Source organism: Aptenodytes patagonicus, chromosome 10 (assembly GCF_965638725.1).
Source record: "Aptenodytes patagonicus chromosome 10, bAptPat1.pri.cur, whole genome shotgun sequence".
Classification (NCBI taxonomy): Eukaryota; Metazoa; Chordata; class Aves; order Sphenisciformes; family Spheniscidae; genus Aptenodytes; species Aptenodytes patagonicus.
Genome location: NC_134958.1, coordinates 16,050,399 through 16,063,749, shown reverse-complemented (window position 1 = coordinate 16,063,749; position 13,351 = coordinate 16,050,399). Strand labels below are relative to the sequence as shown.

The 13,351-nt window shown below is 39.1% G+C and overlaps 1 protein-coding gene across 9 annotated transcripts in view; it reads right to left on the bottom strand.

Annotated features, from left to right (window-relative positions):
• The window catches only part of TCF12 (transcription factor 12), a 177,246-nt gene that overhangs the window by 34,128 nt on the left and 129,767 nt on the right, over window positions 1-13,351 (bottom strand). For 2 of the 9 annotated variants that reach the window (XM_076348264.1, XM_076348265.1), the window contains exon 1: window positions 8,335-8,475. The exons of the other annotated variants lie outside the window; for them this stretch is intronic. In XM_076348264.1, coding sequence (XP_076204379.1) covers window positions 8,335-8,403 — 69 coding nt within the window. In that variant the 5' untranslated portion in view covers window positions 8,404-8,475. Of the gene's footprint in view, window positions 1-8,334; window positions 8,476-13,351 lie in introns of those variants that run through there. 9 annotated transcript variants of the gene reach the window in all.

Here is a 13,351-nt window from a genome sequence, read left to right as displayed (position 1 = left end):
AAAAAAAGGAGTCAAGTGGAAAACTTACGACTTTTAGTTGCATGCTTGTTCTAACTTTTTTTTTTTTAATCAAAATAAAGGAAAAAAATTTTGGGAAAGAAAGCCTTTCGGGGAGCTTTTGTTCAGTATTTTACTTCCAGATTTCCAATGTGTGGAATAAATGTAAAATAGAGATGCTTACCAAACCTGAGTGACAGAACAACATATACGTTATAAGCAATGTTAACAGTACATATGTATTTACTATTATGATGAATGCATGTATATTCCATGCCTCAGACATATTTTAACAGAAATGTCACTCTGTCAAATTGTAAATACTCGCACTCATAAGACTGCAAACATATTAGGCAAAACTGGGCTTAATTTACAAGTTCTCTGTTGTGCAGAATAACGCAGCATGTGCTACAGCTGATGGATAATCTATCACTGTCACAGGACAGCAGTGGAAACAAAGCTTTATGACATTTAGCACTGCCACGGAGATGTACACTGATTAATGCAAAATCACCTACAATGACAAATTATACTACTTTTAAACTGTAATGTTATCAATGAGATTTGTAAATACAAGCTTCAGACTGAAATTTTAACATTTTACATAATTGGATGATTTATAAAAACTGATTAAACACTAAAAGGGAAATTAAACTGAAAAACGCCTACAAATATATCATTTACAGATACATATGTACAAGCCATTAATGTAATAAAAATGTTATGAATTATATTAACGTAAAAGAGGCCCTTCCAAACAGCTACATGAAAGTCCTTGCACAGACACATAACTTTATATAGTTTCTCCTTGTTTTGGTATCTTAACTATAGCCTGCAAAAACATAGCTGCGATGTTATGAAGCTGCACTTGTGCCAGTCTAGATTTTTCAGATCAAAGGGTTCTTGCGGCAAAACACAACTGATGTGGTCTCAAAGACTTCATTAACTCCAGATGTGGGGAAATAGCCAGCCAATTCCACAAAAGGAGCAAGTCTCTTTTAGTTACAATCAGAACTACCCACAAATTAAAACCAGGCCTCTGATGTCATCTGATCACCTGCAGATGAGCGCCAGTTTTTTTCCTGGTTGATGACCTAATCATAATTTTTATGTTGTGTTACTACAAACAAAATTTAAAAGCAAAGGAGAAAATTTACTAAGATTAACGTGAAGTCCACAAGATGCGAAATACAAAGGTTTTAAATACAAAGTTGATTAAAAAAAAGGTGGCACAAAGGGAAGCGATATATCAGGGCAACTAGTTTGTTCACTCTGAAAGCCCTGGATGCACTAGGACCCCTATCCAGCAAAACATAGCCTCTGTGGCTGCTGGCCTGCAGGAGGCTTGCATGGCTGTGCAGCAGCTCCCCGGTCTGTGCCGTAGTTAAAGGGCTCTCTCTTCTGCAACAGCTGAGTAAGGCAGTTATAAGTATGACGTGGCTGCTCAAGACGGCCTCTTTTAGCTATTAAACTGATAACAGCGACATCCAGGAGGCATCAAACCAGTTTTTCCTGGCTGACATTCCCACTAAGACAAGGAATACTGTTAAAAGGTCAGCCTGTCTGCAGAGTCTCCTTGAAGAGGGTTGTCTCCAGCAGGTAGAAGAGGAGCCCATCTTCTAATCCCCTTAAACTCACTGCGCCCAAAGGCATCGGATGTGTCTCCATGCTGACAAGCAAAACACTCTCTGATTATGAATGGGAAATTCCCTTCCGATAAACACATGCCAAAACCAGGTTTTTTACATGACTTATCAAGTGGAGGACTCGACTTTTTTTTGGAGCTGTGCTAAAATATACATCAATCCTAATGCTGCAGTGCTTCTAAAGGGTAGATAGCCTCTGCAGAGGGAAGTTGGACAAATGAGTTGCAAAGGACATCAAGTCAGAGACTCATATTGGTCTCTTCCGCACCCTGAATTGGTGTCGTGGTTTAACCTTAGCCGGCAACTGAGCACCACATGCTTCTCCAGTGGAAAAGGCAGGATGACAACTAAGATTTTTTTTTTTTTGAGGAGTAGTGGTGGGAGCTGACTTCAGAACAGAGCTGAGAAGACATTATCTGTACTACAGGTTTAAGCAAAACAAATGCATCATCCAGTTCTGAAATCTGCCCTGGTGATTAACATACATAATGAACACTATCATGAAAGTTACACAGACCTAATATATCTAAAACATATCAAAGGATTAACAATGTGCATCTGTTTACTAATACAAGTGCCAATAACATGAATATTAATTTGAAGATCTGGGTTTACCAAATTTTATGCTAAGTAAAACTTCCAAGTCGCATTCTATAAAGGCATTTAATAAATATAACACTTAAGAGTCCTCCTGTTGGCATACTTACTCTCAGGCAATTTTCCCATAATCTGTTTCAAATTCTTAAATATTTATCAATGTTTAATATTAATATTAAAAGCAGATTAAAAAACAGCAATGAAGCAACCAAACCTTACTTCCGATGAGCTCATGCTATCTCAAGACCAAGGCTCCCATCACGCATACCGTTTATGGAATTATGAATTATGTTACTTATTTAAGCCTAGTTATTAACAATTCTTGGAAGTTCGGGAAAATATTTATCAAGCTGCTGGAGACAGAGAATTTTTTGAAACCAGTAGAGATGGATAACCTATTCTGTAGCTTGTAAACTCTGCTAAGTAGCCTATCTACATTCCATCAGCATCAGTCATGCACTAAGCAAGTGCGCACTGATGAATGATTTGTACATGTGGCATAATTTTACAGTGTATTATCTGCAGGTTTTGTGGCAAAAGCTAATTCTGCTGAAAGGCAGCTCTGGGAAAAGGAAACTTGTTTTCATGTTTATTATATTTCTGACAAAATCATGTACTAAAACTTCAGGAATGTAGAATAGTAACTATAGTTTTCCATGCTCCCCTTTACAGCAAGACAGAAGCTGCCAAAAAAACCCAACCCACCCACCCTCAATTCTTGTTTAGTTGATATTTAAGCAAGATCATAAAATGAAGAGCCCTAGCACACAAGATCAGTATACCATATCCTCTATCATACTTTTTGTTTCCAATACCAGGTGTAAAGGTTCATACATTTTAAACACTCTTCTCGCCACCCAGAATGAAAATAAAACACTCCTTTAAAAGAACAGAGCATCAGTCTTGCCTGCAAATCCAACCATAATTTTTAAGGATGGTATAAAATTCAAAATCCTTGAAGTAGCTAAACTGAATTCCATCTTAAATAAATGTTTATGCAGTTTAGGCATGCTATACATGCCTATTTGGGTATTTTTGAAATGCAGAATCCCACTGCAATGATACATAGCACAAACGCTTCCTAGCTTCTTCCCCAATAAATGAGAATTTTAAAGTCATGTTAAAAAGTGATAGGCAAACTTACCAAAAATCCCAAATTCAGTATATGGAAACGTTTTGGTCTGTCCTTTTGATTTTATTTTATTTTTTTTAATTGTAGTGTAAGGCACAGAGGGGAGGAAAGAGAAGCTAAGGCAACAGGAACAACACCAGAAATACATATGCGTATATAATGCTTGAAGATTCTTTTTGTATTTTATTTGCTAAGCAAAATCTCTTCCCCACGCTCTTCGAACTACGCTGTTACTAAAGGATGCATACAACTAAGTCTTCAAAAATTCCTGATTAAATTCAGATTTTAAGGAAACACAAAATGGAAAAGTTGAAACTAATCAGCTTGTTTTCTTAACCTGTTCCCTGTATTTCAGAAGGCTATTCTAGCCGTGGTAGGAATCCCCATCACCAGTATTGACCACAGGAAGACGTAGTAGTAGATATAATGCTATCTTTTGCATTTGTTTATCTCTTCTCTGAACTTGCTAGTACTCTCAGTTTCTGTAGCTCCGACACAGACTATTATATTTCTACAAACGGACTTCAACATGCACGTGATTACGAAAGCAAACAGGGGTGTGTTACTCTTTGGTGCTCGCATTTTGAGAAATATACATCGGTCCAATACAGCACCTGATCCCATCCCTAGCTGCTTTCATTTGCCCAAGGAAATGGACATAACCTTCACTTTTAAAGCATCAATAAAGCTTGTTGCAGACAAGACACCCTTCTGGCAGGGGACCACTGCTCAGTAGATTGGCAGTTCAAGCCAATGGAGTGGAGCAGGGAAAACTCTCTTGGGCTGATGGCATTGTAACTCATCGTTTTTTAGTGGGATGGGGAGGGGAAAGAGAAGGGCGAGGAACAGAAAAAAAAAAATCCAGCTGACCAGTGTTTACTACCTCTCTTTATTCAATGTCCACAGCCGCGTACCCCTAGAGATTTTCCAGATGATCTTATATTTGTCCTGACTTACAAATGTTAGCTTTGACCTTGTCTAAGTTGCTGCGGGCAGCATATGGTACAGAACAGCTTTAATTGTACTTTTTTCCCTGTATACTAACTGGCCCAATACTAATAAAAGCAGAATTGAATCGTTCTTTTTAGCACCTGGTTGCTCCAAAATTTACAAACTGAAAACATTTTACATTGATGTTAAAAGACTTAGTACATTATTTATTGCATAACAGCTACAGAAAGGCGTGCTGTCATGTCATCTAAGCATCATGCAATATTATTAACATGTTTTTCTCTGCTATAACTCTTGAGAGCAATGGCTGCAAAACAGCCATTTTCCTCCACTAAAAAATACCCAAATATATACATATATACTCACACCTATGTGTATTTATTCATTTGTAGACATGTGCCCATACATATGTATGCACACACAGGGACACATTTATAAATAGCCTTTTACACTCCTGAGAATTTTGAGTTTTCTCTCAAAAAAAATTTTCTCAAAAAAATCCCAATATAAGCTAGTTTACAAAAAAAAAAACCCCAAATCACAAAGCATTACATATATGCAAAATATATATATATTTCCTGATCTTTTTTTCTCCCTTTTTGAATAGGCATTGTAGAAATCTACTGTGAAATATGCAGTAACACCACCTTGGAAGAGGGCTCAATAAAATCTCAGTATATGCTGAGAAAAAAAAAAATTATTCAATAATAAAAAGTACTCATACATAGACTTGTGTATCAAATTAACCCATACAATGCACAGAATACAACAATAATGTGTAATATAGTCACAAATTTATTCTCATATGAAATAGTAGTCATAGGCGATATAAAATAAAATATTGTTCCTTAAAATGATTTATTTTGGTGATAACTGACACTACTCTGTTGTGATCTATACAAAAATAATTTTACAGTACATTTAGAAAATAACCAATTTATTTCTAAACTTGTAGGTGAACTGAGAAAAGTGGAAATATTTCAAGTCTATATTTTATTCTTTATGTACTAAAAACGATACAAAACTGCTATTACTTAAACATTATTTTGGTGCTATTGCATTTTATAAAATTTAAACGAAAAGGCCCCAGTGAATGAATAAGTTTGTTTAATTATTTATTAGTTAAAAAATAATAAAATAAAAATGTTTAAAAAGTATAATTTAAATTTGTGCTATTATTTCTACCTAAACATTTTTGCAGCTTTTTTTTAAATGGGGCTCAGGTGTTTTGATTTTTGGGGGTCTGCAGCATAGCTCTTGAATGAAAGAGAAGAAAAGGTAAAACTTTAAAGATAGATGCAATTTTTAACTATAATTTTTTTTCAAAAAGCTCTATATTAAAATTTTATAAGCCTTCCATAAACCAGTAATATTTTCTATATATCAACAAGTGAAGGACAAAAAAAACCAAACAAAAAACCCAAACAAACAAACAAAAAAACCCCAACCAGGCTAAACCTAGTTCAGTGCAAGTGCTTTATTTTCTTTAAGAAACAGATCAAGATCTTTTTTTTCTTTTAATTTGGTGCGGATTCTTGAATTTTTTTTTTTTTTCCCAATAACACCTATTACACATAACGGTAAAATTTTACTCCTTAGCAAGGAATTTGTATTAAAACACTACTTTTCACTTTCATGTGTCCATCCTAAAACATACAGAAATTACAAAAATTGAACCTCTTCTAATAGTAAAAACCCCTGACAATTTTTAACTTTTAATTTATGTGCCAGTGCACACACAACCATCTATTGGGATGCTCAGATACTTTGTTTTTAGCTTAATGTTAAGCTTTCTTCTGGCTTACAAATTTAAGTTGTTGAAAAGAACAAAACATATTTAATAAAAAATTTAAGACACATTTTCTACATGTTATTTCCCACTTGCTTTGTATGTAAATAAATCAGATTTTATATACATCAGCAGGTATCAAGGAATGTCAATATCCAAAATCTAATACAATAATCTAAATAAAAATCTCAAACTCAAACAATAAGGTACATACCATCAACTACTAATTGATCAAACAATACAAATAAAAGCAGTGAGACATCAAAATTAGGGTATGTACTGTTCTCTCATTACGGAAAGGTTCATACAAAGATTTGGCATACACACCAGTATGTGTGCTTCAAAAACTGTAACACAAAAACCACCCCCCCAACTTCACATATCCTCCTTCTGTATATTTAAATTAGTAATTTAGCCCAACTTGCAGAATTCCTAGGAGAGAAAATGCTAAAAGCTAGTGAGATGTTAAAAAAAAAATTTAAATAAAACCTTGGGCAACATGATCTAGGATCATCATATGATTTGTCATCTATTTACTAACTCTTCAAGCTCATAAAGGTCACCTCTGACCCATAACAGGCACATGCTATCAATTTTCAAGCCATGCTCTCCTACAGTACCAGCACTTCCATCTACTATATGCCTGGAAATACTTAATAAGATCAAAGCCTTTTTTCCTGCTACAAGAACAAAGAGAAATGTTGTAATAGAGTGATCTGTGCTCTAGAAAGAATAAAATCAAAACTCCATGCAAGTTATATTCCCTTTGCTTCAGGGGTATTGTATAGTTAATTTTACTTAAGACCTATATATATCTTCACATAAAACTTCAAACAGATTGTTTTAGCCTAGGAGCAGACATGAAAGAAAAATAATTTCATATTTGAAAGACAGCTGGCATTTAAACCAAAGGAAATGAAATAGAGACCAAGCAATTTTATTCATTCCCCTAACCTCTCCTCCAGTATCTTTTCTGTTATTCAAGCCGCTCATACACAGTGTCCTTAACGACTATAAAGATCCATAGTTTAATTATCATTGAACAAAAATCTTGGGAAAAAGTTTACTAATGAAGGCAAAGCTCACATAGGTCCACGAAGGGAGAAACAGCAGTAAAAACCCCAGCCCACAAAGAAGATCAATATCAGCATCTCCCTTTTTCCTATTTAATGTTATTTTTATAACAGAAGAAAGCCCAAACCGCACACAACATCAACAGACTGGAAAAAACATACAGTGTTAAGTTTACCATTGCATGCTAATTTTTATACACAAAAATCAGAACTGTTGTCATATGAACTTAAAAATTGTAAGTATCAACCGTGAAACAGAAATATCCCATTCAATTTCCAGGAAGTTAAAATACAGAGAGGAGATTTATTTTTTTCAGAATCTGCATTTTTGTCCCTCCAGTGGTCGTAACAATATTTTGATTATTTCAAAGTCATACAAGTGAAACGGCCAGCTCCGGGCAAGGCAACGTTAACGGCTGGCCAGCGGATGCTACGTTACTGGGAGCGCAGAGCGCCCGGCAGCACGGCGCGTTACCGATGCGACGGCCAGGGCTCGGGGACGTGCGGTCAGTCAGCCAGAGCGGCAGCTGTTGAGGTGCGCTCAGGAAGGCTGCTCGGCAGTCGTTTGGGAGAAGAGAGGTAAAAAAGAAAAAAAGAAGAAAAAAAAAAAAGAAAACCGACAGAAAAACCCCAACAAACCCCAACGAAAAGCCGCGGGAACCCAAACTTCACCGCACTCCGCAGCGAGCGCCGCACTGCCAGCGCCTCAGCGCGCAACCGGCGCCAGCGGGACCGGGGTCCGGGGCGGGCAGGGCGGGCGGCGCGGCCCCGGCCCCGGCCGGGAGCGCCGCCTGGCTGCGGGCTGCTGCCCTCCGCACTCCCGCGGCGCCGGACCTGGTGTTTCCGTACGCGACTGAGCAGACCTTCATCTCGCCCCCGTTACACAAAGCAGCCCGCGAACCCCAGCAGAGTTTCTTCTGAAGACCGCTCGCCCCCCCCCCCCCCCCCGTTTGCTCCGGCACCGCCGGCACGGGAACAGGTGGCCCTCTGGAAAGCACCCCCGCCCTCAGAGGAGCCGCGCCTGGCGCGGCGCCGGGCTCGCGGGGGGGACCCCCGCGCTCCGAACTTGTATTTGCCCGACGACCGGCCGCCAGCCCAGCGCGGCTCCCCGGCGCTCAGCAGCTCCCGAACAAAGGCGGCCGCCCTTACCGTCTTCCCGTTGTAGTAGTACATGAGGGAGTTGCTGCCCACCCCGGGGACGGGGTACGCGCAGTACATGGCGAGGCTGGCGGCGGGCCGGGCTGAAGTGCACCGCCTCCCTCCACGACATCCACCCGCCCGGCCGCCCGCCCGCCCGCGCGCTTCTCCGCGCCGCCCGCGCACATGGAGCGCCTCAAAGGCGACTTATGCAAAGCAGGACTGAACCATCTCCGGCCGGGCGCGGGGGTAGGGCCGGGCGCGGGGCCCCCGCTCCTCCGCCTCTGCCCGCCGCGGCCCGCGCCCCGGACTTTGCCAAGCGGCAAAGGGAGGGGGCAGGCACGCTAGTCCGCACGCACGGGTCTGCACACACCGAGAGGTCAGCACGCGCTTCCGAACAAATCGCGAGCTACAAGGGAACAGCAAATGGATACGTCCTGCGCGAGTTCATCTTCTACTTTTTGTTTTAATTAAATTAGAGCACTTGTGGCAGCGGAGACGCTGCTTGATGCAGCTCCAGCCACACGGCCATCTGGCTCTGCCTAAGGTTGCTTCCAACTTCGGCAAATGCCTCCCAAGGCCATGGGGAGCTGCTGGGAGTGAGTCCCATGGGAAAGCAGGAGCACCCAGGCAGCGAAACCCCGCACGCAGCCAATGCTTCCTGGGCCCCAAGCCGCCCCAGCGCATTAGCCAGGCCGCAGGCTGCCTTCTAAACGGGGAAGCCTATGTGATGACATGGCCGTAACACAAAGACAACACAGACATAAGATGCTTGGCTTTAAAAAAAGAAAAAAATCATGTAAATATTTTCATTTTATGAAATCACCCAAAATCCATCTTGAAGATACGGTATACAAAGTATGATGGTCCTTTGGAAACATGACCGCAGACTCCCTTTATATTGTATAATACATATACAATTCTGTGCCCATATAAGAAAGGGAAGAAAAGAAAAGGAGGGGACGGACCCCAACAACTTTGGCACATCACAAAAATGTGAGTTATACAATACAGCAAACAGACTGCAACTTCCAGCACAAAAATCCCTCAATATCTGCACATTATCTATGCCTGGTAAGTCTTTTTGCTTTCTTCACTGGACAGTGGCATTAACTAACATTTACTCTTAACAAGGTGTACAATTTTTTTATTTTCTACATGTGAATGCAGTTGGTTATTAACTGAGCTCCTGATAAGTCAGATACGGATTTCAATCCAGGAAAAAAAAGGTTAAAGCAAAACCACATTTCTCCACCTCTAACTGTGTCAACTGCCAATGCTGTGAATCCTCCCTGCCTCCCTCCTGACAAAAGCAGGAAAATACTTCAGGATAAGGAAAAAAATGGGCAAAGTTCAATTCAGCAATTTACAGGGAAAGCAAGCAAGTTGCAGAAATTTGGTTCATTCTCCCAAGCATCTTGTGTGCCAGGGAAATCTTCTGAACTAAAAAGATCCGCAAGGGTGACAAATTGACTACAGTAGAATACTATGGTCAGATAAAAATCTTAGTGGGTCTTCTGTATAATGTCCATTATCTCAGGACCTAACTACTGTAGTGTCTGTAAATACACAGAATATACACATACTGACAAAAAATATTCACACCTCCAGCTTCAAATGCTTTGTCAGTGAACTCTTCCAATCAATTAGGAGACTACTGTGCTCGGAGTATGTTGGCAAATACATCCTGAAGTTTACATCAGCTGAAGAACACTTGCATTTTTACTGCAAGTCAAACTACACATCCAGAACTATTTAACTATGCAGTAAAGCTAATGATATCTGAACTGAACTCTTCTCCAATACAAAAGGCGTAGCAGCAGCAGCTGCAAAAAAGAACATCACTACACTTCAGACTATTAAATCGCCAGGCCCGCAGAGTGACTTGCGGCTTCCTTCTTCCCCTGGGGACCACAAAGACCCATTTCAGTCCCCAGAGAGTCCGTAAGAAGCTTTGATTTGCAGCTAACAATGCCATTCCTTAAAGCTTCTCACTGATGTTCAGGACTCTACAGATGAGATATGCTAAAAGATCTTCAGATCTTTGCATGTGCTACTTCTCATAGTGCACTAGATTAAAATCACTAATTCAGACTAATGTACAACTTAAAAAAAACCCGAAATGCTGGAAAAGGCGCTTTCAGCTTGCAAGAGTCGAAGAAGTAAGAGAACCCTTTTTTTCTGGAATAATTCAAGCACACAAACTTTTAAATCATTAAAAATACTTCCAGGGTAACTGGAGTCGGTTCCTTGAAGTAAAGACTATCATCAACAGAGCTGTAATTGCTACTGCACCTCCACACACACATGCTCAATTTTCAAAGTAGCTGTATCTCAGAGGAAGAGCATGATCAAGCCCCCTCTCAAATAATAAGCATTATTCACCCGTATTACAAGCAATTGGAAAAATGTTAAAATATACACCAGAAAAAACTAACTTTACTATGTAGCATTGGGAGGGGGACTTCTCCGCATTACAACTGCCCTATATTTGTACAGAGCAATTGTAACGAAAAATATACAGGTGATATTAACTGGTAATATTTACTAACACAATTAACATTTATCAGTACAAGGAAATCATTGACGTTGTTCACCATCACATGGGTAAGACAAAAGCAACAATATGATCAATAAAACTGAGTAATGCCCCTGCAAATGCTGTCTGTTTGTAGACAAACTAGTTTAAAGACTGGTACACCTCCATAATGAGTCAATAAATGAACTTTCTCCCCAGTTACTTCCCCACAAATCAAAAGGATAACAATTTCATTTTACTGAAAAGGGAATTAGTTGTTCTACCCTCAGTTACGTTGGTGGGAATAAAATCTTAGTGTACAATACTTGAAATTTATCACTGTATCTGCTCTACGTTTACTGTACAAAAACATTGTTTCTCACAGGACATTTGCTACATTGATTCACCTTATAAGATCAAACCATAATTCCATCAAGCATATCAAACTTTAACCCACAGAAGTTTACTTGCACCAGAATAGATGAAAAATAATTCTAAAATGGAAGAAGTTGAAAGACTGCACAAGAAATTGCGATGTTGTTACCAGCAACTCCGTATTTGCAGGAACTACTGCCAGATAACTATTCCAAAAGCTCCTGAAGTCCAAAGTAAGTTTTTGTTTTGTGGTTGCAATTTTTATAATCCCCATTTAAGCCAAGCAACAGCTGCTCCAAAATTTGTTTTCTTAAGAGAATCATGTTACAGTGAAATGAATCATAGCTGGATCAGCGATACTGTACTGGGTACAGTTGTTTACTCAATTTTTCCTTGGTGACAAGTCAAGGGTTAATCTTATGACTCAGCCTGACAAAACAAGTCAGCTGGAGACAGGGCCAATTTTTTAAACTTGATTTCAGACAGACATGCCGTCAGCAGAGGAGCACTGAACTGACATGCACTTTGTAGCCCGAATTGTTTCCACGCATGACCCTGTACCGTGTGTCAAAAACAATAAACTGCCTGTTTCTAAAGTATGTAAAGAGATTATGAAAGCTGATGCAGAGCGAAATACTGACCTAATAATAAACCAAGCTACCTGTAGGAGAATATTTTCAAAGATTGTTTTAACACTAAGGGATTTTGTGAGTGAACTACCTGTTCTCCCTGAAAACAAACTTTTATGTGAAATACATTTTTGTCCAACTTGTCAGAGCCACAAAGCAAATACACAATAAGCATATGTAACCCATCATTTGAATTTATAAAAAATAAGCATAATTTCTCCAGATCACTGAGAATCATAGCATATGAAAGATAATTATGTAACTGTCTCAATGGATGAGAGCCATCCTCTGGTCAAATGTATTCCGCAACAAGACTGAAATATCAAAATACTTTAAAAAGGTTATTGCTTTTTATCACAGTTTTATTATTTTAAATGGGTCTATTCAAACACAACAAGTAGCAAAAACTTTTACAATTAATTATGTGCAACTAGAAATTAAAGTTCCTTTTACCAACAAAAGCAACTGTGATGCGTAAACCCAAGTATCACGAGTTTCCTCGTGGAGACTTGGCTTCAATCCTGCTGAAAAAATGGTAATGTGGTAAGAGCCCAAACCTGCTTTTGATGGGGATACCAATTCTATTGTTCTGACTAATTTCCATTTAATTTCTTAGGGGCTAAGTTAACCTGCTATCTTTGGAAACAAGGCAAAGGCAACTGCCCTAGAAGTCTCTCCTTTCCTCCCCACCCTGTCCAAGGTTGGAACTCATTATCAATTTCAACCACATTCGACAGAGGAACAGAAGTTTCACAAGTGATTAAGTTCTTACCAGTTCTAAGAAAACTGGAACCTGAACAGGAGACAGTCCCCAACTGATGCCCCATTGAAATAAAGACAAGCAATGGGGAACAGAAGATAAAAGACAAATTCATAGAAAATTAGTCCGATACTGAACAACCTGTTGCTAATTAAAATATACATAGTAACTGTGAGCCGCTTCTGTTGCAACAATTCAGAAAAAAAAATTCTAGGCATCTTGGAACTCCCAATATAATTTATTTTAAAACCAAACATTTATGATGATTAACTATAGCAAGGTCAGAATTAGGATCATCGATAAAGGATGCATTGAACATCATGCATAATGTAGCTGTTAGAATAGACAAGGTTTCAAGCCTTAAGAAATAAACCTGGCTGTTTTAAGGGTAAAACACGTCCTCTATTTAATTCATCAGTTAAGTAAATGTTAATTTATTTTAAAATCCTGGAAGTATAGCCTTCTGTTGTTAACCAACCACTAAGTATGCTGTTCAGCAGAGGCAGAGCAGAGTAACTGTATGGAAGTCAATTTAAAATAACTCAGTGGACCAAATTTGATAGGCAAAACCCCCACAATATTCAAAGGAAGCTGTTTTAAGCAAATTAGTTTACTCATCTGTGCAAGAGCTAAAATAGTTTGGTGGTTTTCCTGATCAAAAGGTTTGTCTTTAACTTCACGTTTAACATTCATGTTACTATAATCAGGGAAGAGGGGACAGTTTGAAGGGATAGAGAACAGACAAGA